The 26,052-nt window shown below is 36.7% G+C and overlaps 1 protein-coding gene and 1 pseudogene across 7 annotated transcripts in view; one reads left to right on the top strand and one right to left on the bottom strand.

The window, feature by feature from the left end:
* Positions 1 to 1,447: 1,447 nt before the first annotated feature.
* Positions 1,448 to 26,052, bottom strand: part of PIBF1 (progesterone immunomodulatory binding factor 1) — a 204,126-nt gene continuing 179,521 nt past the window's right edge. For 3 of the 7 annotated variants that reach the window (XM_015083074.3, XM_053216385.1, XM_015083072.3), the window contains exons 17-18: positions 10,915 to 11,088; positions 1,448 to 1,596 (exon numbers count right to left, since the gene is read on the bottom strand). In XM_015083074.3, coding sequence (XP_014938560.2) covers positions 1,546 to 1,596; positions 10,915 to 11,088 — 225 coding nt within the window. In that variant the 3' untranslated portion in view covers positions 1,448 to 1,545. Of the gene's footprint in view, positions 1,597 to 10,914; positions 11,089 to 11,462; positions 11,544 to 26,052 lie in introns of those variants that run through there. The other 4 variants (XR_008295913.1, XR_008295914.1, XR_003422189.2 and 1 more) reach the window with 3 other exon arrangements.
* On the top strand, positions 7,493 to 7,641 carry LOC113601174 (uncharacterized; annotated as a pseudogene).

Below are 26,052 nucleotides of genomic sequence, written 5' to 3'. Positions count from 1 at the left end.
TGCTGAAGAGACTGTCTTTATTTCATTGGATATTCTTTCCTGCTTTGTCAAAGATTAGTTGGCCATTCGTTTGTGGGCCCATTTCTTGGTTTTCTATTCTGTTCCATTGATCTGAGTGTCTGTTTTTGTGCCATCACATCATTAATTTAACTTGGGTAATCAATCAGTATCCCTTTATATTAAAATATCATATAATAATGGATTGACTAAAATAAATTACAAAGTGCTTTTAGATTAATAATTGGAATTGAACATAAGACATTTTCTATCATTTTAGAAGGAAACAAATTATGTCTACGAATTAATATAGTTTTAATGAATCATATAAGTACTCTGGATTTTACATGCATGCCTAAGAAAGGTCATATTCACAAACCTTTGTTGCAGAAAGTAGTATATTAGAAGATGTTTAACTAAATGAAACAAAGAGGGGAGATGAGATTAGGGTCTTCAGGTCGATGATAGATTTGTAAGTATCTACTATCATCAAAGGCTTTTTCTGTTCTCTCACTCACCTAACAGTCTGCACTATTGTGATTTTCAAAGAACACATTGAACAGATGGTACTTGTGTTTCACATCTACAGAAATCAACTTCCGTATCACTGGTTCCTCACTAGGAAATAGGGAGGGACTTTGCCACCACCCCCGAGGACAGAGACGGTTCTGCTTAACACAACTGGGGGTGGTGGTGCTACTGTCATCTAGTGGCGGAGGCCAGAGATGCTGCTGAACATCTCACAATGCAGAGAACTGCCCCCACCAACTCCACCCGGAACGAAGAATTATCCAGCCACTATGTTCAACACTGGTTGAGAAAACCTGATTTATAAAAACATATTTTTCTTTTCTTTCTCTATTTCCCTCCTTCCCCTTCTTCTTTACGTTTTATCTCTTGAATGAGAAATGGGACATATTTTGTATCAAGAAAAGAGAAAGTATTATTCATTTTTTTTTCTCACTGACTAGAAATTGGGTCCATACTGCATCTGAATCAGCACTGTTTAGACCAATGTACCAAGAGACTTTCTACCAAATTCTTACTTGACCAACGGAGTAACAGATTTTCTACTAGACTTTATTGATTAATGATCATATTATAAGGAAAAACAGAGCCCAAAGAAATAGTCGGCAATTCATATTCGCCTACATGATATTTGACCACCGTCACTGGGCATTTGAAGTGTCTTCTAATAGATTTCACAAATGATTCTTAATTTTAAAAACGTAATGTGTCTTGGTATTTATGTTACGACATTTAAGCCTAGTATTTATATATGTAGAAAAAAGCTCCAAAATGTAAATCATAAGAGTATATGATATTTATTTTGTAACACAATAGGTAAAACCAAATACAAAGTGGACTACTGTCTGCACGTTATACATTTTGATTCTTAGGCTGAAATCTCTTAATTTAACATTTGGTTAAAATAAGCTTTGGTTATTAAAAAAAAAAAATGTCAAGTCCATGATTAAGATAAACTTTTTGCTCATCAGAGAAAGAACTTCAGGAGTAAATAATGATACAGCAAATCCATCCAAAACACTAGGTCTTCATCTTTTGTTTCTTAGACCACTCAGGTGCTTCTTTTTTGGTCTGTTAAAAACAAAAAAACAAAAATCAAGTAAAATGCTTATAAGGAAAATAAGAGAGGCCATTCAGAGAACCAAGTACCTATATATACTGGGGCTTTGTGTGTAAAATTGCAGGAAATAATTGCTTTTCTTAATTCGGAAGGCTACTCAAAGGCAAAGGTTCAGAAATAATTTCTCATCTGGTAGGTCTGTAGAAAAAACACACATCTGTGTTTTCTGGCTCAAGGCCTGTACATAACACACACATAGGTAAGTATTTATGAATTGATTTTATTTTCAAAGAGAATTACAAAAAATCAAGGACATGGCTCTTTTCATTTGTCTTATGCATCTATATATGGATATTTATCCACTCAATGGATATTTACTGAAGGATTAGTGGGGCCAAATCACTGTACTTTGAGCTTCTGAATTGCAAAGTATTTGCCAGAGTACTTCTTAAGCTTTACTGCTCAATTGTTTCAATCTAAAAAGCGTCTGGCTGTACAGAGTAGTAACAAAAAAGCAAGGGAGGTTGACCGTTACAGAATAAAGCACTCAGAACCCTGTATACATAAGGCACTGATTCCGATCAAAACATCCTATTTTATACAATATTACAATAAGTATACAGTGTACTTCTTTCCCACTTAGATCTGCTTCAAAGTAAGAAGGACCATATTCCTAAATATAGATATGTATACATATGTGTAGGCACATAGATTAGTATGATAGCTTATGATTTTATCTTTTTTATATTGTTTTATGTTCCATAGCAGATGTACACAATGTTGGAAGTGACATCAATGATCAACTCCTCTTGACCTTATCTATGCCATTGGCCAGGTTCAATGACCACCAAATAAATCGGTGGACCCTCCTCCGCCCCCGTTTTACACTGTGGCTCTAATGAGCTATAGATACTTTCACAGGATGGTTCCTACAGGTGACTAAAATTCAGTCTGTCAAAATGAACTCCCCCATCCCTCCATCGTCTCTGTCTTGGTGAACAGTATCATACTTTGCTCAATCATTGAAACCAGAAATATTTGATTCCTCTTCATCCTAGATTTCTCCTTTTCACTGACTACACCCATTATAAACAGGCTAAAACTTAACTTTTATTGAATACCTTTTTAACTTATTCTGTTCTTAATCTTGACCTCACTGGGCCGTCATTGTTTCTAGCTTAAATCCTGTATGACCTCCTAATTCTGATTTGGCTCTCTCTTGTGTTCAATTAATTGTCCACAATCCTTCTAACTTTAGCTTTCTAAAATGTAAATCTGTATTAAAACACTTCAGTATTTCCTTCATTAAAACAAAGTTCAAAGTCCTTAGTACTAAAGGTGAAAGAGGGGTTCCTGGCTGGCTCAGTCGGTAGAGCATGTAACTCTTGATCTCAGGGTCTTGAGTTCAAGCCCCACGTTGGCCATGGAGCCTACTAAAAAAAAAAAAAAAAAAAAAAAAAAGAATAAGGGGATCCTGGATGGCTCAGTTGGTTAAGTATCTGATGTTGGCTCCGGTCATGATCTCCAGTCCTCGAGTTCGAGCCCACATTGGGCTCTCTGCTCTCAGCAAAGAGCCAACTTCAAAGAGCCAACTTCGGATCCTCTGTCCCCCTCCTTCTCTGCCCCTCTCCAGCTCTCTTGCATGCTCTCTCTCTCAAAAATAAATAAATAAAAAAACATCAAAAGAAAAAAAGAAGAATACAATGCAGAATATTTAAAAAAAAAAAAAAGGTGAAAGAAGCTTCCATGGCCAAATCAGGAAATCATAGGGAAGGGCAGGTGCTATCTGCTAAGAGATTTAAAAAGTGGCAGAGGCTGGGGTACCTGGTGAGTTCAGTTGGTAGAGCATGTGACTCCTGATGTCAGGGTTGTGAGTTCAAGACACATGTTGGGTGTAGAGATTACTTAAAAAAAAATAAGATCTTTAAAAGCAAAAGCAAAAAAAAAAAAAAATGTGGCAGATGCCAACTAAATCCAAAAGAATCAGAATGCTAGTTTATTAACTGGTAATAAGAAATACAATTGTTGGAGCACTGGGGTGGCTCAGTCGATTAAGCGTCTGACTTAGGCTCAGGGCATGATCTCACAGTTTGTGAGTTCAAGTCCCACACTGGGTGAGCCCCGCTTCTCTCTCTCTCTTCCTCTCTTTCTGCCCCTTCTGGGATTCTCTCTTTCTCTGCCCCTTGCTCACTTGTGCCCCCTCTCACTCTCAAGAAAAAGAGAATAAAAATTAAAAAATTAAAAATATTTTAAAAACCTCATTTAGCTTTAAATGCTTTACAGCAGGAATTCAGATATGCAAAAATAAAATCCACTTAAAAAAACCCCAACAGACTAGAATAGAAAAGGTTAGAGTATGTGCCACAGCTGGGGCAAATTCTGTTTTGACAAAGTGTGTGACGGTCACTAAGTCACAATGTGAACTGTTTTGTTTTGTTTTTTTTTTTAACTGTGGCTCCTTGACAAAAAAAATCTCTAAGCGGCTTCTGTAGACTAAGCTACAGCTTATAGCAAAGGGTAGATAATTTGTACACCTGTGTTTTTTTCAATCAACTGATACAAAAAATATTACTACTATGTGTGTATGGGAAGAAAGTAAATAAAACTCTTGATATTGAAAAGGAATCTTAAGACCCAAAAAGGACAATATAAGAATTTCAGTAGTAGACAGTTTTTCCTGACTCCTTTTATCTGTCTGGTCCACTGCAGACCAAGTCCCTTCCATCCCCTCCCCATCAGTACTTCCTTTTAACAGATGTGCTAATGAAGTAGATTTGCCATAATCAAATGTACCTCTTTCCAGGCATTAGTGGCTTTTCCTCTTTATAAATTGACTTTCGAGATATTTGATCTCTCAGTTTCCATTACATGAAATCTTTTTTATATGTGTATGTGGAACACAGCTTTAATTCTTATGTGCTGGTTTAGGCTAATTATATTTGCAATTTTATAAAGAAACCATACAAATCAGTGAAAATTTTGGATTATGAGTAGAGTGTTAACAAACGCTAAAGTAAGCTGTACTCCAGATGTAGGGAGAGCTCAGAGGGCTGTGCTACACACAAATGACAGGATTAACTGGAAACCTATCAGGAGTAATCTACCACTACAATGTGATTCTGGAGATAAATAACTGATAAGATAGGTACCTATTGTCACGGAGAAGCAGTCAACTAAAACATCAGTATATTACTCTAGGGGCCTTGGGTGGCTCAGTCTATTAAGCAGATTAAAAGTCTGACTCTTGATTTCAGTTCAGGTCATGACCTCATGGTTGGTGAGTTCAAGCCCTGCATCTGTGCTCTGCACAGACAGTGTGGAACCTGCTTGGGAGTCTCTCTCTCTGCTCCTCTGCTGCTCATGCTATCTCAAAAAAAATTAGTATGTTATTGGAGATTACAACATATTGAGAAAGTATTTAAAATAAGAAAGAATGATGATAATGCAGGCATAATACACCTGGTAGATTATTCCTGGAATCTAGAAAAAGAGCTAGAAACTAAGAATCCATTAGTGCTCAACCAGTGCCACTTTTCTAAAGGAAAAATAAAAAAAAGATGATGTCTATTACATATCATTACTTTGTTTTCCAAAAAAGATATAATCTTGGAATCACAGAAATAAATTTAGAGACTTCACAGGCAGGGCCCAACTTAAGTGAGTCTATCTAGGCAGCAGACCCGGCTTTCTTACCAACCAAATGAGAGATTCCCCAGATCGTTCAACCTTCACCACCCTCCTTCCATGTTCACAAAGAAATTCCTTACTTCAAAATTACCTTACCAGCTAAAGTACAACAGGAAGAAGCTGCCATTAGAATTCACAATGTTAGAATCAAAAAGTTACTTTTTAATTTTTTTGATTACGTAGGCTCCATGCCCAGTGTGGGGTTTGAATTCATGACCCTGACATCAAGGGTCGCACACTCTACTGACTCAGCCAGTCAGATAACCCCAAAAGTTATATTTTTTGAAATGTAAATGTTGCATTCACTCAATTACTATTTTATAAATAACTGCTAAACTCACTTTTGATGAATGAGGAGAAAAATTGTTTTTATATATAACCTATATACCTAGACACAATTTTAAACTGTGGCAAAATACACATAACATCGTTATCATTTTTAAGTGTACAGGTCAGTAGTATTAAGTATATTCATGTTGTTGTGTGACTATCACCACCATCCATTCACCTTGTGTAACTGAAACTCTGTCCCCATTAAACAATAACTCCTCACTCCCCCTAGTCCCTGGCAGCCACCGTTCCCCTTTCTGCCTCTATGACTCTGACTACTCTAGGTATATCCTATCTACTTTTATTTCTCTTTTGTCCTAAGGAAAGTGTTAATGGATCATGAAGTGACTGAAGTGAGGGACAAGAATGTAGTAAGAAAGGAATAAAGTCAAGGTATAAAAAAACATGTATTAGACATCTTAATATTAAATATGGAAAGGAGCACAAATTTGAAAATACTTTGTCAATACTGTACTTTTTCGGCCTTTGGAATTTCTCTCTCTCTAACCCTACCTGTCACCTGTCAAAATCTTAGACATTCTTCAAGGCCAACCTCAAACACTTTCTGCGGGAACCCATCAACATCACAGTATCTATTCTTTTTTTTAAATTCCCATAGAACTTAGTATTTTCTTTACTTTAAAGTAGTCCACCCGATTTCATCTATATCAAAATGATCAAATCTTCTATAATGTTAAGCATGGGTTCTTGCATATAGTCAGGATGAACTTGTTGAACTGAATTGTACTTATTCGAACATTTTTTTTGTCTTCCAGGTGACCACATGTAGCCTTCTAAATCACTTCTATGGAGAGAGTTATGTGCTCATATAAGCATTATGTATAAATTATATAAACTTACCTTACCATTCAGCAGATGCTAGCCATTGAGATAACCAATCTAAGTTAAGATCTGAACCCTACCACAAACTCATAATTTGGAAACTTCATATACTATGTACTGGTGCTACCCATTTTTTTTTTTAAAGTTATTTATTTATTTTGAGAGAGACAGAAAGAGAGAGAAATAGAGAGTGAGTGGGGGAGGGGCACAGAGAAGGAGAGAGAATCCCAGTCAGGTTCCAAACTATCAGTGCAGAGCCTGATGTGGGACTCAAACTCATGAACTGTGAGATCATAAACTGAGCCAAAGTCCAACGCTTAACTGACTGAGCCACCCAGGTGCCCCTGGTGCTACCCATTCTTATTATGTTCCCTGCCCTCCCTAGAGCCTGAGGCTCTTTATTGTTTCAATGCTTACAATCTGTGTGGAGAAAAGACTAAGAACAGGATTGCTCATATCTGCATTTTTATTGAGAGAATAGTGACAATGATATGAATCCTGAGTAAAGATGCTGGTTTGGAAAAGGATGGTAGCAGAAAACTAGCAAAAGGTAGTCCCGTGCGTCTCTGGAAGGAAAAAAGAAAGTTGCTTCAAAGAGGATTAGAATAGCTCCAGTTTTCTTCTAGAAAGGAAATAGGTAAGGCTAGGGAAATAGGTAAGGCTAGAGAAAAGGGGTAGCACAGCTAAAAGCTACATTGAGAGAGAAAGTAGATGATTAGTGGGAATGAATGGGGTGTTTGTGAATGACAGGGACTGAAATGGTGCCGCCTGCTGCAGAAGTGGCACTAACCACAGTGTGGGGACTAACCACAGACTTAGGAGCTGCCTCTTTCACTCTCCCTGTCCTTTTAGTTTTAACACTGAAGTTTCCCACCCAGTAGAGTTTTAACAGCAAAGAAGATAAGTAAATCAGGAAGGCACATAACCGTTTTTGTTGTTGTTGTTGTTTTTTTTTTAAGTCCTCAACGAGCAAATATTTGAGAGTATCAGCTCTGTTCATGAGCTGTGCAAGGCAATGGAAACACAGCTCCTATCCTTAAAGCATTTATTGCTTCTCGGCCTTTTGGCTAAGATCAAGTGTACTATCCTTAAAGCATTTACATTCTGTGGTTCAGTCTAGTCTTTGTTAGTGCATTAAATGCCTGAAAAACAACTTTGCCATATCTGCGATTTCGATGGCCAGCACTTGTCCATAAAATGCACCTTTTGGGGCTGTCTTCTTATGTATCACGTGAGCACTGCAAAACATTCATTTGAATATAATAGCATATAAAGAAAAATGTTGCAAGCTCTTATTCTTCCTTCTCTTTTGTATCACAGCTGTACCTCCACCCCATTGCCCAGGCAAAAGTAGTTTTGTATGTTTTCCTCATACAAAAATATGCGTGTATGAACACACATCCATCCATCTATCCAGCATTAAATCTGGTATCAGGGAAAAATACCAATAGCAAATAATTTCAGCCAAAGGATCTAGAAGCAAGTTAGAAATGTTTCCATTTTTGAGGACACCTGGATGGCTCAGTCGGTCAAGTGTCCCACTTCGGCTCAGGTCATGATCTCACGGTTCATGAGTTCGAGCCACACTTTGGGCTCTGTGTGGACAGCTCAGAGCCTAGAGCCTGGAGCCTGCTTCAGATTCTGTGTCTCCCTCTCTCTCTGCCCCTCCCCTGCTCACACTGTGTCTCTCTGTCAAAAATAAATAAACATTAAAAAAAATTAAAAAAGAAAAAAGAAATGTTTCCAATTTTATGGGCCGCTTGGGTGGCTCAGTCAGGTAAGCATCCGACTCTTGATTTCAGCTCAGGTCATGATCTTACAGTATGTGAGATCGAGCCCCACGTCAGCTCCACGCAGAGCCTGTCTGGGATTTCCTCTTTGCCCCTCCCGTGTGTGTGTGCATGTTCTCTATCAAATTAAATAAGTAAACATTAAAAGAAAGAAACATTTCCATTTTTGCTATAAAACTAAGATTATTAAATAATTAAAACTTATTTTCAAATATTTGCATCATAAATTCCTTATTAACATTATCAGAGAAGATACAAGAAAAATATTGGTATGGAAAATTAAAAATATTCAAATAGCAACTGTAAAAACTATAATGCCAAAAAAGAATCATAGCATGTTGGTATACAAGATGTCCAGGGGTGTCCAAGTGGCTTAGTCGGTTCAGTGTCCGACTCCTGGTTTTGGCTCAGGTCAAGATCTCACAGTTTGTGAGTTTGAGCCCCATGTCAGGCTCCACACTGGGTATGGAGCCTGGTTAAAATTCTCTCTCTCCCTCTCTCTCTGCCCCTCTCCCCTGTTCACATTCTCTCTCTCTCAAAATAAATAAATAAACATTAAAAAAAAAATGTCCAGACTTCATCTCATATGATCTCCTCCCTAACTTTACAGACAAGAACCAGCTCAGAGTGTTTAAATGGTTTGCTCCCAGTTACCCAGTCAATTCACATGAACAATTTTGCATTAGCACAAGGCCTTGATGCGACTGGTTTACAGTATTAGCTTTCAGTTTTCATTAGGGTATAGCTGAGGTCATACCTTGTTTTTGTTTTTGTTTTAAACTCATGGCCCTGAGATCAAGAGTTATATGTTCTATGGACTGAGCCAGCCAGGCGCCCCTGAGCTATACTTCTGACAATTTTTCCCTTATTATAAAAGAAATTAAGTTTATCATAACCCCCCTAGAAAACACAGATAGGGAAAAAGAAGGAAATAAAACTCACCCAATTAATACTTTATATTTTGAATCTTCTTAATTTTGTTCTCATTGCATAACCTTATTTTGAGGTACTGGAGAAATTTTACTGTTAATTATACACTGGGTACAGTCAAGATATCAGAATCAGCTATCATCCAAAGTGAGAAATATAGGAGATCAGGGTTAGAAGGAATAGTTCATTGCTTGGAACAGAGAAGGGTCAGAAAAGCAGATCAGAGGGCGTGATAGGCTTTAACTATTTGGCTGTACCTCGTGGTTTTCATCTGACCTTACTTTTCCCATCAACATCTATGCAGTCAGTTTGTTCTTTTCTTATAGATTATATTATAACAGACATATCATATCGTCTGCCATAATCATAGCCCACTTTCGGAGCCACGGTGCTTTGGAATAAATAGCTGTAGGCAGCTTTATTTGGTACCATGTGATCCCTGCTCACTAGTACGAGTGGCCATTCAATAGGCTGACTAATAACCTTAACAAGTCTCACCACAAAGGGGTATTACCCAACAAAAATAAGTTGCACCAATCAGATTCTTGTTTTTGGAACTTACAGAGAGAACTAGGTTATAACAGAGTAGATCTGAGAAGGAAACATGTCTCAAGACAAGGGGCCAAGTGCAAGTTGATGAGGAAGTGGAAACTATGAGTAAGCAGAAATTGGGAGAGAAACAAAGAGAAGCTGGTGTGCTACCAGAGGAAAAGATCCCAGGACACAGCTGTGGAAATCCGGAAATCCGTATAGCTGTCTCGTTTCCTGGCTGGTCAATCTAGGCTTCCTGTTTTCTCTCTCCTGTTAGCACAGCCTCCATTACTGCCACATGAATCCTTACAGTAATTATCCCTTATTTTATCTAAATTGTAACTCTGTCATTTTTTTTTAAAAGGATGTTGCACCAAGTAATCACCATATCTCATTGATCTTGAGCATTATCTGAATGTATACAGAAATAGCTTAGATCAGAAACTCCTACACTTGACCAATTCTTACAATCATCTAGTTTTAAGTTTTAAAAAATGAAATTCTGGGGACTCACTAAATCAGAATATCATACAGAAAATCTGTCTGGTTTTTAGTTTCTGTTCCGATGGTAAAAATCACATTTCTTCTGAGAAATTAAAGGATGGGAAACGATGCTGAAGTGTAATATTTAATAATGTTAATCCTGTTTGATTCTGTTGTCTTTTTATTCTTATTTTTATTTGTTAAAACACCATTTTCAGTATTTTCTGTATTATCAATCCAAAGTTTTCTGATTTTTGGTTCTCTGAATGATTTCTGTGCCTGTACATTTCTACCTAATAATGTATTTCAGTTTATATTAATATGATTGGTTTTATACTTTACGAAGAACCTCTTAGAGCAAAATATACTAATTTACAAATAAGAGGGGGCAGGTGATATTCTGCATTCCTTTTTATTCTTAAATAAATTAAAAAATTATACAAAATGTCTTCCTGATTCCCCTAGAAGTCCTGGAGGCTGAAGGAGGTAAATGCTACATTAAGGCTAATTTCTGGGCAAGTCTAATATATTAACTAAAAATATAAAACCCCACTATCAGCTGTAAGGTAGGTAACACATACATTCAGAAGTGGGATTAATACAGCTCTCTCGAGGCCTTTTAATAAAATGATTAAAAGTAGTTTAAAACCAATATGAATAAGAGGCAAGAAATTTAAAATATATTTATGAAAATCAGAGATATTAAAATTCTAAGTTAATTTCGATTGTACTTACAAAGAGTGTTGGTTTGGGTATAAATATATTGTCTTCATGTTCTCTAGGCACATTTAAAATCTTTGATTTATGATCTTCTGTCATATTTTTTGCTTCTGTTTTAGTAAGAAGTAACTGGTCCTCAGAACGCTTACTGCGCATATTGGTGACAATCTGTTTCATTGTCGCCAATTCCTGTTGATAAATGAAGATAGAACATAATGACAAGAATGATTTTAGCAAGCAGACTAATCATGACTGATGTTAAAACATAACATGCCCATGTACAATGATGCACATAATAATCGATTAGTATCAATATTTTTAGTATAGTAAGTGATAAATCGGTAATTCCATACTCTAGTGGGTTCCTGATATTTCTGCATATTGGAATCACCTGTGGCACTTCAAAAACTATTGATTCCTGTGCCCCACTCCCCCAGAGATTGTGAGTAACTGGGCTGGGATATGGCCTCAGCTTTGGAATTTTCTAAAGCTCTCCAAGTGATTCTAACAGACAAATTTGGGAACCGCTTACATTGCCATGTTCCACTGCAGTTTTTCTATACCTGTTTGGTGAGTAGATGAGTTAGGTACTTAAGTTTTTCTCTTCTGCCTCTTCAATTATCTATCCCATTTCCTTTTGATGCCTTATATGAAGAAGGTAAAGGAAAAAGAATGCAAAACTTTTTTTCTTGCCTACTAATCACCAGTTCAAACCTTAAGTTCCATACAATTTCAGGATTTTTTAAACCGTACCATTCCCTCTTCTTTTACAAATGAAAACTGGAATTGGCTTTAGCAGTGGCTGCTTGAACTATGAATTAATTATGCTGAACCTCTTAAATAAGAGCACAGATCACAATTTTCAGTCATTTCCTCTTCCAAGTCTATTTTGTCTTTTATTTCTCCCCACACTCAAACCTTCAGCATCTAACACTAATTAGTGGATATTTATGATTAATTACTAAATTCATTCAATGAAACACAAGCATTTGGAGGACAGACTAAACTTTTCTTTACCTTACTTCCATAGAATAATGGTGGGCTGTGCTGGAAATAATTTTTTCCTATTATTTTATTTCATTTTCATGCCAAGACATAAGAGTTATGGAGGTAGAGAGATGTTCTGCTCCCTTCTACTAATCTGTTTATAGACATCAGCTCTGTGTCAGAGCAAGTTCCTACAGGCCTTTCCCCCCACCCTGGCTGTCATTAGTTCTATTTAGAACCATCTAGCTTGAGTGAGTATTTTAAAACATAGCTGTTGAGTTCAAGCCACCGAGCCTTAATAAATCTTAGGGCCAACAGAGGAGCTGGAAGAAATGGTGCCAGAATCCTTTTTCTCCTTTCTGCAGTACTGGGGTTGGCTTGGCCGCTGCACATGAAATGTGTATACCTTCAGACACTGCCAATCTGATAGAATATTATTTGAGCCTTTGGAGGGCTCTTTTTGCTTTCAAGATTATTTCATTTATATGTTCCCTAGAGTGAAGTACCTAATCACTGATTTGATGTTAAACATGTCTGGTATTATGGTAGATTTTAGCTCGTGTTCTACTTTCCATGGTAAGTAGAAGGGAAAGGGGAGATGATGGACTCTTAGCCTATCAAAAGAAAACTTTCTATCTGGAAGAACCTAAATTTACTTGCCATAACTTTTGTATCATAGCATGAAGGTAAAATAATAGGAAAAAATAAGCTTTAATACAGCCTACTACTAGTCTCCAGATTAACACAGTGAAGAGGATCATTCATATTTGCTGGGGAAGGGGACAGGGAGGGCAACGAGGATGAGGAGGGAGAACAGGAAGGAGTTGCAGGTACACTAGGCAGAGGGCTTTGGCTCCTAGGTGCCCTAGAGGAGCCATAGTTTGGTTTCTCTTGGGCTTCCTTCTGCCGCCGGTATAGGAGCAGTTACAGGAAGCAGCTCATTCCTGATGCTGGTCAAGAGACAGAAGGGAAATCATATGTCGTTGCTTTATCCACACAAGGACCACTCAATTTATGGTGCTGTCATAGTCTACCTTTGTTCATCTGATTGCATTAAACAATGTTAGCATGGTTTCTGAAATCTAGATAAAGAACACTTTTTAAGCAACACAATTCTGTAAAAATCCTATTAAGATGATATAGCTACAATGGATACCAAAAGAACATGTAGAAAAATTTTGTTCAGTTTTATTATGCTTGGTCATAAATGATCCACCCCCTTTTATACCAATGGTAAATTTGGGGAAAGAAAATTCCACTGTAACATCATATACGATCTAGAATAACATCATCTACTGAACACATAGAAAAGCAAGCACATGTACTGGAAATATTTTAGTTAGGTTAGAAGTCAAAGACACATCTATTCCTGACTCTGTTATTAACTATGTAAATTTAGGCAATCTGTTCATTCTGTTCAATGAACTTCAGTTTCCTAATTGATGAGATCTACGCTTGTGTTACTTTTTTGGATATTTGCCAGTCGGATAAGTGAATGTGTTTATTTAGCATTTCTTCTGTTGGGAGGTTAAGCAGCTTCTCCTATATTTAAAGATATTTCCTTTTCTGTTGATATCCTTGGCCCATTTTTCTCCCAGATGATTGGTCATTTTCTTCTGCATTTCAAGGAGCTCTCTATATGTTAGAGCCCTTTGTAGTATGAGTGGCAGTTTTTCTTCCCCCTTGTTTATATTTTATTTGACTATGTTTACACTTAAAAAAATTTTTTTTTTGCTATGCAGAACTTTCTGATTCTGATGTAGCTGAATATACCAATCTCTCATTGTACAGCCTTCTCTGTGTTTTCTTCTTCCATTTTCCTCAAGATAGTTTTATGGTTTTTCTTTTCCTTTTCAAACATTTAGACCTCTAATCTGTTTGAAGTTTATCCTAGCTTATGGTGAAGGGTGTGGATTCAACATCTTTCCCCCATAGCTATTCTATAATAACATTATATGTTCACCCACTTCAGATGCTTATCTTTATCATATACTAAATTTTCATATAAGTATATGATTTATTTCTGGACTTTTAAACTCTATACCAATAGTCTGTCAATTCATGCCCCCATGTCACACTGTTATAATGTTTAATGATTCAAGTATTTTTAGGGCTATATTCATAGAAATAGGGGTGGAATTATGTTAAATTACAAGAAAAACTTAGAACGGACTTATATAATACTGAGTCTTCCTAACCATGGCAATATTTTAATATATTTTTCACCTACATTTTTGGCATAAATTGTCATGCCTTATTTGGTTGTTACTATTACAAATAAATGGTTATAGTTGTGAGATTCCAATTCTTAGACTGACAAAACGAAAATAAACAAACCAACATAACGTACACGAGCTAGAAAACTTGCTTGTCACTACAAAACAGAATCCTTTGGTGAGATGAAGTCACCTTGAGATCTTCTGGTTTGTTCCTGATCTGGTTTGATTCTCACCATGTTCTTGCCTGGCTCCTGATCACCGGCTCCATCTCCTATTTAAGATTCTGCTCTTATTGTTTGGACTTGACTTTTGCATTTCATTTCTCTAGCTTTTGATTCTGCTTTTCTCTGCTCTACAACTGTCCTTTTTTGACTGGTCAGTAGGGTTATTTGTACTACTATGTAATGATTTACAAATACTGTTCACTGTAGAGCAGAGCATATGATTAGATCCACAGGAAGGGAACCTCTGATGTTCAAAGGAGAATGTTTCAAGTATCATGTTCAACTGAATTCTTTTTTCTTATACTGCATCTATTGCTCAAAATCATATCATTTACTTGTCCTGTTTGGACTCTGACATTTTTTACAGATATTTCCTTCCCTCTTCTAGAGTTCCTGACTTCTATTTTTTTTCCTCATTGATGGAAACAATATATGCGTTTTTCCATCTTTCCTAAGATTATCTAGTTTCTTAATAATGCTATTAACTGGACTCAATTTTGTACTGACTGCTTTTAAGACTGATGCACAGTTGTTATCCTGAAATTTCTTTTTATTACTTTATTTCTTTATTATTTATCTTGGCAAGTTCCAGTATTTCTTGTACTTCTCTCTCCCTTTGTTATTTGATGGCACACAATCTGGTAATTTTCTGAGAAGTTACTGTGGAAGAAAATATTGTACTTTTCTTTAGGACTTGCATGGCATTACTTCTTTGTTTCCTCAAGTCAAGTTTCTGGGGCACCTGGGTGCCTCAGTCAGTTAAGCATCCAACTTCAGCTCAGGTCATAATCTTGCGGTTCGTGGGTTTGGGCCCCGGGTTGGGCTCTGTGCTGACAGCTCAGAGCCTGGAGCCCCTCTGGATTCTGTGTCTCCCTCTCTCTCTGCCCCTCCCTGACTTGCTCTCTTTCTCTCTCAAAAATAATAAATATTTTAAAAAATTGAAAAAAAAAATAAAGTCGAGTTTCTGAGAACTATGATGCCAAGCTGATTCCTATTTCTTTGTAGGTATTTTCTTTCTCTGGAATATTCTATGTTGTTTAACTTTTCTCTGCTAGTTTCCATCTTTTTTCCTTTTTCTAAATTTTAGGAGAGCTCGTTGACTTTTCCTCACATCCTGTCCTGGCATTTTTACTTACTTATAATAATTTCATGACTTTTAATTTAGGAATTTTGAAAGTATCACCGTTTTTTTTTGTTCACTGTTTCTTATTTTATGGAAATACTACTTTCTCAAATCTTTTGAAAAAACGAATTATAGCTACTTTGTAAGTTCTTTTCTGCTATGCAATTTTGTTTTTGTTTTCTTTGGAGAACAGGGTCAGTTTCTCTGTTGATTGTGATTTTTTTTGTATTAAAATTTTTTAAATAAATGTTTTATATTATTTTTGAGAGACAGAGCGCAAGCAGGGTAGGGACAGAGAGAGAGGGAGACAAAGATTTCAAAGAAGGCTCCAGGTTCTGACTGTCAGCCCAGAGCCCAACACAGGGCCCAAACCCATGAATCGTGAGATCATGACCTGAGCTGAAGTCTGACGCTTAACCAACTGAGCCACCCAGGAGCCCCTGTTTATTGTAATTTTTTCCCCTCTTATGCTAATTATTTTCTTTCCGTTTCTGACAGTCTTTGGTGTGTGTTCCAATTTATGAACAAAGAACCACATTAAAAGTTTTCTTTTTGTTTTTTTTGTTTCACTCATATGAATGAGACAGTTGAGTACAATCTCTATGTGGATGAGAGAAACTGTTTAGTAAGCTTCACTTGAAGGTCCTCTTGCAGAAAGTAGGCGCTCTTCTCCAAAATGACAAAACGTAGAGTGCCCTAATCCAGAGTCCCTTATTTTGGCAGGTTTAGCCTCTTCTTGGCAAATGTTCCATTAATTTAGAAAGCCATTTCTCAAAATATTTTTTAAAAATTCCTGTTTTTAAAAATGCTATTACTTGTTCATGGAAAAATTAAAATACTGTAGAAGTGCCATGCCCCAGTCCTCTTTCCCTTAAATCACTAGTTTGAGACCTTTAAATACTAATCTATAACATGGTCTGATTTATAATAATATTCATTAATTCTGATATACTCTTATACTGATTTCCAAAAAGTGAACAGTATTTATGTTACAATCTAGTATATCAAAAACATAAAAAAATTACAGTAACTTCAGAATGAATGAACCATTCTTTAAAATTAACAACTCCAGAACTGCATCTGGCTGAACAATTGAGACTTAGGGTAAAACTGAAATGAAATGAAACAATACAAACCACATTGAAGTGAAATAATTAGTGTTCAAAATGGAAGAATTAAGGGCAAGGACATTCTTATAAAACTTCTAGATGATGATGATGAGGACGATGACGATTGTTACTGCAGAAATAATCTCTACAAACGTGATAAACTGCTCTCGTAAATCCAGAATCGTATATCTCGGCCATTTAGTAGAAACTATGCACAGAGAGTGGTGGTATATTAAAACAGCTCAACTACACAGCAGCTGCTTAACAGAATTGCGTAGTTGATGCCAATAAATTGCTGAAAGTTGTAAACTCTGCAAAGATGTTGGCAAGGGGACACATAGATGGCATTTCTTGATGAAAATAGCTCTGACAAGTATAATGCAAAGTATGTGCTCCACTAGAGGTCAAATGTAAGTGTTTTTACATACGAATAACAATGTGTCATGGCTACTAAGTCAGATAATTCTGTGCATCTTTCCTACTTGAGGTAAACACAAGGTAAAAACCAACCTTGTTTTAAACCAAGTACATACATATTTTGGATATTTAAATTTCATTTGAAAGGGTATTTAAAAAACATTTTATTATGGAAATTTTCAAACATACAAAGACGAGAGCATATGAAGCTCTCAATTTCTATTGGCTAACTATACCAATGATAAACATTTTGCCAGATTTGTTTTGTCAAACAGCTTTAATGAGATACAATTCACCACCATACAGTCATCCATTTAAACTATATAATCCAATGTTTTTTAGTATATTCGCAGACATTACGATTACCCACTATTACTACAGTCGATTATGAAACTTTTACTTCAAAAAGAAACCTGGACTCCTTTAGGAATCACTCTGCTATCCCACCTTACTCTCAACTTCTCAGCCTTAAGTAACCACTAATCTTTTTTCTGCCTGTGTAGATTTTCCTGTTCTAGACATTTCATATGAATGGAATCATAAAATATGTGATCTTTTGTTACTGGCTTCTTCCATTTAGCATAACATTTTCAAGGGTCATCCATGTTGTAACATATCACTACTTAATTCCTTCTAATGGCCAAATAAAACTCTATTATCTGATTATTCTGTATTTTGTTTATCCATTCATCAGCGGATGGACATTTAGGTTGTTTCCACTTTTCAAAAAAAAATTTTTCTTTTTTAACATTTATTTATTTTTGAGACAGAGAGAGACAGAGCATGAACGGGGGAGGGTCAGAGAGAGGGAGACACAGAATCTGAAACAGGCTCCAGGCTCTGAGCTGTCAGCACAGAGCCCGATGCGGGGCTCGAACCCACGGACCGCGAGATCATGACCTGAACTGAAGTCAGCCGCTTAACCGACTGAGCCACCCAGGCGCCCCAGGTTGTTTCCACTTTTTGACTGCTGTGAATAATGTTGCTATAAAGATTCATGCACAAGTTTTTGTGTGGACCTGTTTTCATTTCTCCTAGGTATATACCTAGGGGTGGATTGCTGGGTCATATGGTATTTCTACATTTCTGTGTTTAGTTGTTTGAGGAAGTGCCAGATTGTTCTGTCAACAATGTTTTATCTATTCCCTTACCAGTTTTTTTTGAAACATTTCGAAGCAGATTTCAGACCTCAAATCATTTCAACTTGAAAATACTTCAGTGGAGATATTTTTTAAATATTCTTTTTTTTTTTTTAAGTTTATTTCTTTATTTTGGGAGAGAGAGAATGTGTATGTGAGCAGGAGAGGGGCAAAGAGAGAGGGAGAGAGAGGATCCCAAGTAGGTTCCGTGCTGTCAGCACAGAGTCCAACTCGGGGCTCAAGCTCAAGAACTGTGAGATCATGACCTGAGCCGAAGACTCAGATACTTAACCGACTGAGCCACCCAGGCACCCCAGGAGAGAGTTTTAATATGTGATTTTTGAGGAATTTAAAATATACCTTGAATGCCAATGCCACTACACTCTGAACAACAGATAAAGCAGATTTTGTATGGCAGAACTGTTAGAGAACAGTAGCAGTATCTACGACTGCAAACCCCTCTTTTCCAGTCCCTCAGTCTTCCCATCAAAATACTTGTTCCCATTTGTAGGCTAACGTCTCCCTAGAGTGCAGGTCTTTCTGGGTTCAAAGCTGTCATTATTTACACAATAGAACATCTATCTTCTATCAAAGACTTCGATACACATACTTTCAGGTTTGGAAGTGATCTTCAAGTTATTTAACCCAGACTCTATACAAAACAAAACAACACAACAACAACAAAGCAACAAAGCAAAGAAAACAAATAAAACATGTCTCCTTATGAGGTCTATCCTTAGGTTTTAATTCTAGCCTTTGGAGACATGTATAACAAGTCTATTACTGCTTCTTTCACATGCTTACTTTGAATTTCTTACATCTCTCTGAATCATTTCTTCTGTAAATACCCCCAGTTCATTCATCCCTTTTATGACTAAAAAGAATTCTTGAATTCTTTCACTATCCTGATTGTTTTCCTCAGATTATCTTCTAGTATTTAAAAGTTTTGGGCCTAGAACAGAACAAAGAAAAAAGTCTTGGCCAGCGAAGAGTACAGTAAGGCTTATCTACTTCTTATTCTAATGTATTTAAGATGACATTCACATTTTTGGAACCATACCTTATCTATGACTGAAAGCTTAGCAAGAGCTCAAGTATTTACTTGAATGAGAGACTACTGTGCTGTCATAGCCTAGGGGATGTAACTAATCACCTGGTACATTCTTTCCTGAACTTGGATATAATCTTAAGGTCAGGCAGAAGAAGCTAGTGTTAATACAGTAGAGTAGGCCCCTGAGTTGAAATTGCTGCCATTGTTGAACTTAAAACAGAAGTATGGGCACTTTGATTCTGCTGATTGGTTTGTACATACCTTTATCTCGTCTGATTGCTGGGTTATACATCTTGGACTTCTAACTGCTCTGCCTTCTGGTATTCATGCTCTCTTGGTGCCCAGCTTTCCCTCTGAAACAGTATTCATCTAGTTGCTGTCTAGTTTCTGGCCTTTACTCTCTTAGTATAATCTGATAGGTTTTTATGCATGTTCTAGCTGATGTCCATCATCGACTTCAGTCTCTAAACACTGTGCTCTATTTTGAGGGCTGGTTTCCTGAGTGTGGCTCACTCCAGTGCCTATACTTTCTCAATGTTTTATTCTTAGTCTTCTTTGTGTTAGCTCCTTGATATGTGATCAGTGACTTGTTAAGTTACATCAAAACAGTGCTAATATGGTACCTAACAGGATTATGATCATAATCATCTCACATCATTGTTCACAATCTCTTGGTCACCACATATTTCCAGGGACTTATCTTATAGCTTTGCATTTTGTGCATCTCCTCATGTCTTAGAATTGTGTGGTTTGTTACAAACTGCTACAGTTCTAAGTCATAAAAACACAGGGTTAGAAATGATAGTAGGAGGTCATTTACTTGTCCCTTACTGATTAAAAAAAAGGTCAGAGAAATGTACTTACTATTTAAAAGAAAATATGCCAAACTTCTGAAATATAGTGGAAATAAAACATATTTCATTCTAAAATATTTAAAAAACTAGAAAATAACAGGTCTATATGATACCTAGTAGATATGAAAATATGATGTGAAAAAAGTTAAAAGGACATATATACACAGATAAAATATTTTTATTTATTTTTCTTTTTTCAGATAAAATATTTTTATGATGAGATATATTGCTTCACACAAGACATAGTTTTGCTTGTAATATACAACAAACATATTTGTAATTTTAAAGATGATGAAAGATTAAAGCCAAAATACTTATGAAAATCAAAATAAATAAAAAAATTTTTTTAATGTTTATTTATTTTTGAGAGAGAGAGAGAGAGAGAGACAGACAGAGTATGAGTGGGGGAGGGGCAGAGAGCGAGGGAGACACAGAATCCAAAGCAAGCTCCAGGCTCTGAGCTGTCAGCACAGAGCCCAACGCGGGGCTCAAACTCATGAACCGTGAGATCATGACCTGAGCCAAAGGTGGACACTCAACTGACTGAGCCACTCAGGCGCCCCAAAAATCAAAATAATTTGACCTAGTTCCTCTGAGTTCTGTACAAGTCCACATAAACACAGAGGTCCACCAGAGTACAATCTAAAAGAAACTCACATGTCTTTTATGCAATTCAAAACTGAGAAGAGTTATTAACTTTCTACAAAATGGATAACTGAGATTCAGTTGTTATTTCTGTGAAATGGGTAAAAGACCATTATAGGGTTCCTGTGAGGCTTAAATAAAGTAAATGAGTATAAAAAACTCTAAAGTAATATACAAATATTAAGCATTCTTATTATTAACTGAAAAGCACCTATTTTGGGAAAAAGTTCAATGCTCTTGAATTCTATTAAAAAAAAATTTTTTTTAACGTTTATTTATTTATTTATTTATTTTTAGAAAGAGAGAGAGCTGTGGAGGGGCAGAGAAAGAGGGAGAGAGAGCATCCCAAGCAGGCTCTTTGCTGTCAGCACAGCCCAATGTGGGGTTTGAACTCATGAAATGTGAGATTATGACCTGAGCCGAAGTCAAGAGTTGGACACTTAACTGACTGAGCCACCTAGGTGCCCCAGTGCTCTTGAATTCTAGAAGGCACAAGCAAAAGACCAGGTCTCTCAATATGAAGGAATAATTTAAAACGTTTGCTTTCTTTGATTCCATATTTCCAAACACACTTGGTTGAAAGCAATCTATAACTGATCCGTATGTATATTAGTATAACATAATCTGAAAATGTTGTAAACATTTTGGTAAAAAGAAGCTATAAAAATTCAAGATATTATTATTACTGATATGTAATAGGTTTGGTTCTGGCATACTTTTAAAAGTATATGTAAATTCAAGATTATCAATGAGTATTTTTTGCAATATTTTACTCCCTGAATTTCCTTGGACCTGAGTTCACATACCCTTATATGGAAAAAATAAGCATTCTAAAACTTTATAGAAAAAATAAGACTTCCTTTGTATGTGTGCTTTAGGTTTTCACTATAATAATTGTCTTTCTTTAAAATACTCACTGAAACCCAGCAAATCAAAGCAAATTTTAACTGGAAGAGTACCACTAAGATGAGAAATGTATAAATCTGAGAAATAATTGCATTTTCATTTAAAGAAAAATTAACTTCTGCACTCGGTGTTTTTTTTTTTTTAGGATGATGTAAAATGTAACTACAGAAGTATATAAAAAAACATGTAAAAAAGGTACTCTTAAGAAAATGTCAAAATAGTGAAGTAGGAACCAAAAGGAATGACACACATATAGAAATATGTAATTTATTTGAACCCTTTATGAAGTGGATTGCCTAAGGGGCACTTGTGGTGCTGAAATGTCCCTGAAACTTTCCGAGAAATCACAAAGAACATAACGAGTTAGAGTCCGGGAACATAAACATACCATAAAAGAATGATAATTATACTGTGACTTCACTTTTAAGAAACCTGGCTAACTGCAGGTTTGTTTTCTTTTTGTTAGGTGATATACACTGCAGTAAGGGGTAAGTTATCTGGGCTAATGGGACTACAACATTTAGGCAAGTATGGGGCTTTGCATATTCTATGTACCGTAGTAAGGAGTGGTTGGTTAATTCTGGTTAAATACAAACTGAAATGCCTGTAGACCCTGAAAGATATTATTGGTAGAGGCACTAAGCGAAGGGGTAGAAGAACCTTACTTAAGTCTTAGAAATAGATACTGCCCATGAACATATACCATTCCTTAAAGGCTGGATACCCATAGAGGTTGCTGCATCCAGGGTTTTAGGAATAGCTTTACTGTAGACAAACTTTTCAAAGCTTTTTTTTTTTTTTTTTTTTTTAATTTTATTTTAGAGAGACAGAGAGCATGCGGGTGGGGGAGAGGCACAGAGGGGGAGAGAGAGAATCCCAAGCAGGCTTCACACTTAGCACGGAGCCTGACATGGGGCTCGATCCCACGACCCTAGGATCATGACCTTAGCCAAAATTAAGAGTCAGACGCTCAACCGACTGAGCCACCCAGGCGCCCCTAGACAAACTTTTCAGATAGGACTTCCTAGTGGCTACATTCAGATAAATCTCTGAAATTGTTCTTGGGTGTAAGAGACCTTCCGTACTTCTTCAGTTAAAATGTTATCAGTTGTCAGAGTGTATTTTACTATCTGAGGGAAGGGGATGAGGATATATTAAAGGCTAGTTTCTAAAGCTTTCTATTTGACTATTCTGTTTGACAGCTTCAAGTGCAATTATAGTGGAAGACTGTAAAGGGCCATAACAAACATTCAACTGAGTACTTATTATGTGCTAAATACTGTGCTAAAAGGCTAATATACAAGGAAGAATGAAGTACTTTACTGGGAAAGACACATGCATAATTATGACATATAGTGATGTGAACATTAATAGAAATATTTAAAAAACTATTGGAAAGAGGTAGAAAAAAAAGATAAGTTTTTCTTTGTCAAGTTACAGAGAACTTCAAAGCATACATAACATATGAATTGAATTTTGAAACAAGGGAAAAAGAAAAAGGAACCACCTTCATAGAGTTATGTGCCTGTGACATGCCAGGAATGTTACTACAGTATTTCATTCTCATATAGTCCTGCAAAGTAGATATTACTTTCACACACGAGGAAACTAAGTTTAGAGGGGTTCAATTATCATCACAAGAATCCATGGCTGTCAAGTAGCAAAGCTGTGATATGAACTCATCTTGGCTGTTTAACTTTTGGCTTTTTTCACAGTATTCCAAATGTAGGTGACATAAAGAATATAAAGGTAATTCCAACCTTACAATTTAACAAGAGATCTGAACATGTATAATATGCATACCTAAGAGAAGGTGGAATGTAATTCTGGGCCAATCCACCTGTCCATCTTCCCCATGTTGACACCTAGCATGCTGAATGCTACTGGAGAAAAAATTACATAGAATGGTGGTACTACTAGAAACACATGGTGTTTCAACTTGGCAATTATTTGATGTTTCCATAATATATATCACTCATTCACTGTGTGGCTATTTTAAAATTCTATTTCCTCAAAACTGTGACATTAGCACATCTCCTGCCATTATAGTATAGCCATTAGACAGGAACTACCTAAATTCTTACCACCAAACCTACAAACTCACTTTTATCTTAACATAATCTTTATTTCTATCTTCAAAATGGAAAAGGTATAGCCCTCCTGTCTAAAGTTAAATCCCATCACTGTGCTCTGATCTTCTCCTTCCCTAACACTTTGCTCAGCTGATTATTTTCTCATTTGTATCTGCAACATCTATGTGCCTCCTTCCCATCACCATTTAAACTGGATACTCTCATCCAATGGAAAAAAAGACAGTCTCTTTAGCAAATGGTGCTGGGAGAACTGGATAGCAACATGCACAAGAATGAAACTAGACCACTTTCTTACACCATACACAAAAATAAACTCACAATGGATGAAAGACCTAAATGTGAGACAGGAAACAATCAAATTTCTAGAGGAGAAAACAGGCACCAACCTCTTTGACCTCAGCCGCAGCAATTTCTTGCTCAACATGTCTCCAAAGGCAAGGGAATTAAAAGCAAAAATGAACTATTGGGACCTCATCAAGATAAAAAGCTTCTGTACTACAAAGGAAACAATCAACAAAACTAAAAGGCAACCAACAGAATGGGAAAAGATATTTGCAAATGACATATCGGATAAAGGACTAGTATCCGAAACCTATAAAGAACTTACCAAATTCAACACCTAAAAAACAAACAATCCAGTGAAGAAATGGGCAGAAGACATGAATAGACACTATTCCAAAGAAGACATCCAGATGGCCAACAGACACATGAAAAGATGCTCAACGTCACTCATCATCAGGGAAATACAAATCAAAGCCACACTGAGATACCACCTCACGCTGGTCAGAGTGGCTAAAATTAACAACTCAGGAAACAACAGATACTGGTGAGGATGTGGAGAAATGGGAACCCTCTTGTACTATTGATGGGAATGCAAACTGGTGCAGCCCTTTGGAAAGCAGTGTGGAAGTTCCTCAAAAAATTAAAAATAGAAATACCCTATGACCCAGCAAAAGCACTACTAGGAATTTATCCAAAGGATACAAGAGTGATGATTCATAGGGGATCATGTACCCCAATATTTATAGAAGCACTTTCAACAATAGCCGAATTATGGAAAGAGCCTAAAAGTCCATCAACTGATGAATGGATAAAGAAAATGTGGTTTATATATACAATGGAATACTACTTGGCAATGAGAAAGAATGAAATCATGCCATTTGCAGCAACATGGATGGAACTAGAGGGTATTATGCTAAGTGAAATAAGTCAGTCCGAGAAAGATACCATATGTTTTCACTCATATGTGGAACTTGAGAAACTTAACAGAAGACCATGAGAGAAGGGGGAAAAAATAGTTACAGAGAGGGAGGGAGGCAAACCATAAAATACTCTTAAATACAGATAACAAACTGAGGGTTGATGGGCGGGGGGGGGGAGGGGGGGTGGCGGAGGAGAGGGGAAAATGGGTGATGGGCATTGAGGAGGGCACTTGTTGGGATGAGCACTGGGTGTTGTATGCAAGTGATGAATCACGGGAATCTACCCCCAAAACCAAGAGCGCACTGTATACACTGTATGTTAGCCAATTTGACATTAAGTTATATTAAAAAAAAAACCAACACAACTGGATACTCTCTAGCTGTGGGAGGTAAAAGCACTCGACTTCATGCCTCCTGCCTGATTATGCTATATTCTCTGATTTAAATATCTTAAGGGCTGTCTATTTTTCCCACAGCCCACTTTTCAACTTCCGCTCACTCATCAATCTCTGTCGTCTGCTTTTTAGCTCCACTGAAAGTGCTGTACCATCTTGTTAAATTCAGTCGATGGTTGCTTTTTTATCTTTGTCTGACTTATCTCGACAGTCCATGTCACTGGCCAGATTCTACTCTCCTTCTGAAGTTCCTGCTATTTTTATGGTCACCCTGCACTCTAATTTGTGTATGTACTTTTTTCCTCTGCCCATCCTTTAAATGTTGGTACTCTTCAAGAGTATGGCCTCTGCCTTTTTCTGCTCTCACTCTATGTACTTCATTTATCAGTTCATTTAATGACTTCCATGTAAAGCACTATCTTTATGCTGTGACCCCCAAATCTCTACCTCTAGATGAGTTCTCTTTCTTAGGCTCCAGAACCTACATTTAAAAAAAATACATATTTTAAGCTTATTTATTTATTTTTGAGAAAGATAGAGACAGCGTGACCAGGAGAAGGGCAGAGAGAGGGAGAGAGAGAATCCCAACCAGGCTTGTAGCTGTGAGCACAGAGCCCAGTGTGGGGCTCGAACTCAAGAAACTGTTAGATCATGACCTGAGCTGAAACTAAGAGTCGGAAGCTTAACCAACTGAGCCACCCAGATGCCCCGTCAGAATCTACATTTTTAACTCTCTACTGGTTATCTCTACTTAGGTATTTCCTTGAGATTTTCTTCTCCAAATCTATT

This window comes from Acinonyx jubatus, chromosome A1 (assembly GCF_027475565.1).
Source record: "Acinonyx jubatus isolate Ajub_Pintada_27869175 chromosome A1, VMU_Ajub_asm_v1.0, whole genome shotgun sequence".
NCBI classification, from domain to species: domain Eukaryota; kingdom Metazoa; phylum Chordata; class Mammalia; order Carnivora; family Felidae; genus Acinonyx; species Acinonyx jubatus.
The sequence above is the reverse complement of the archived record's forward strand: the minus strand, read 5'-3'. Positions and strand labels throughout refer to the sequence as shown.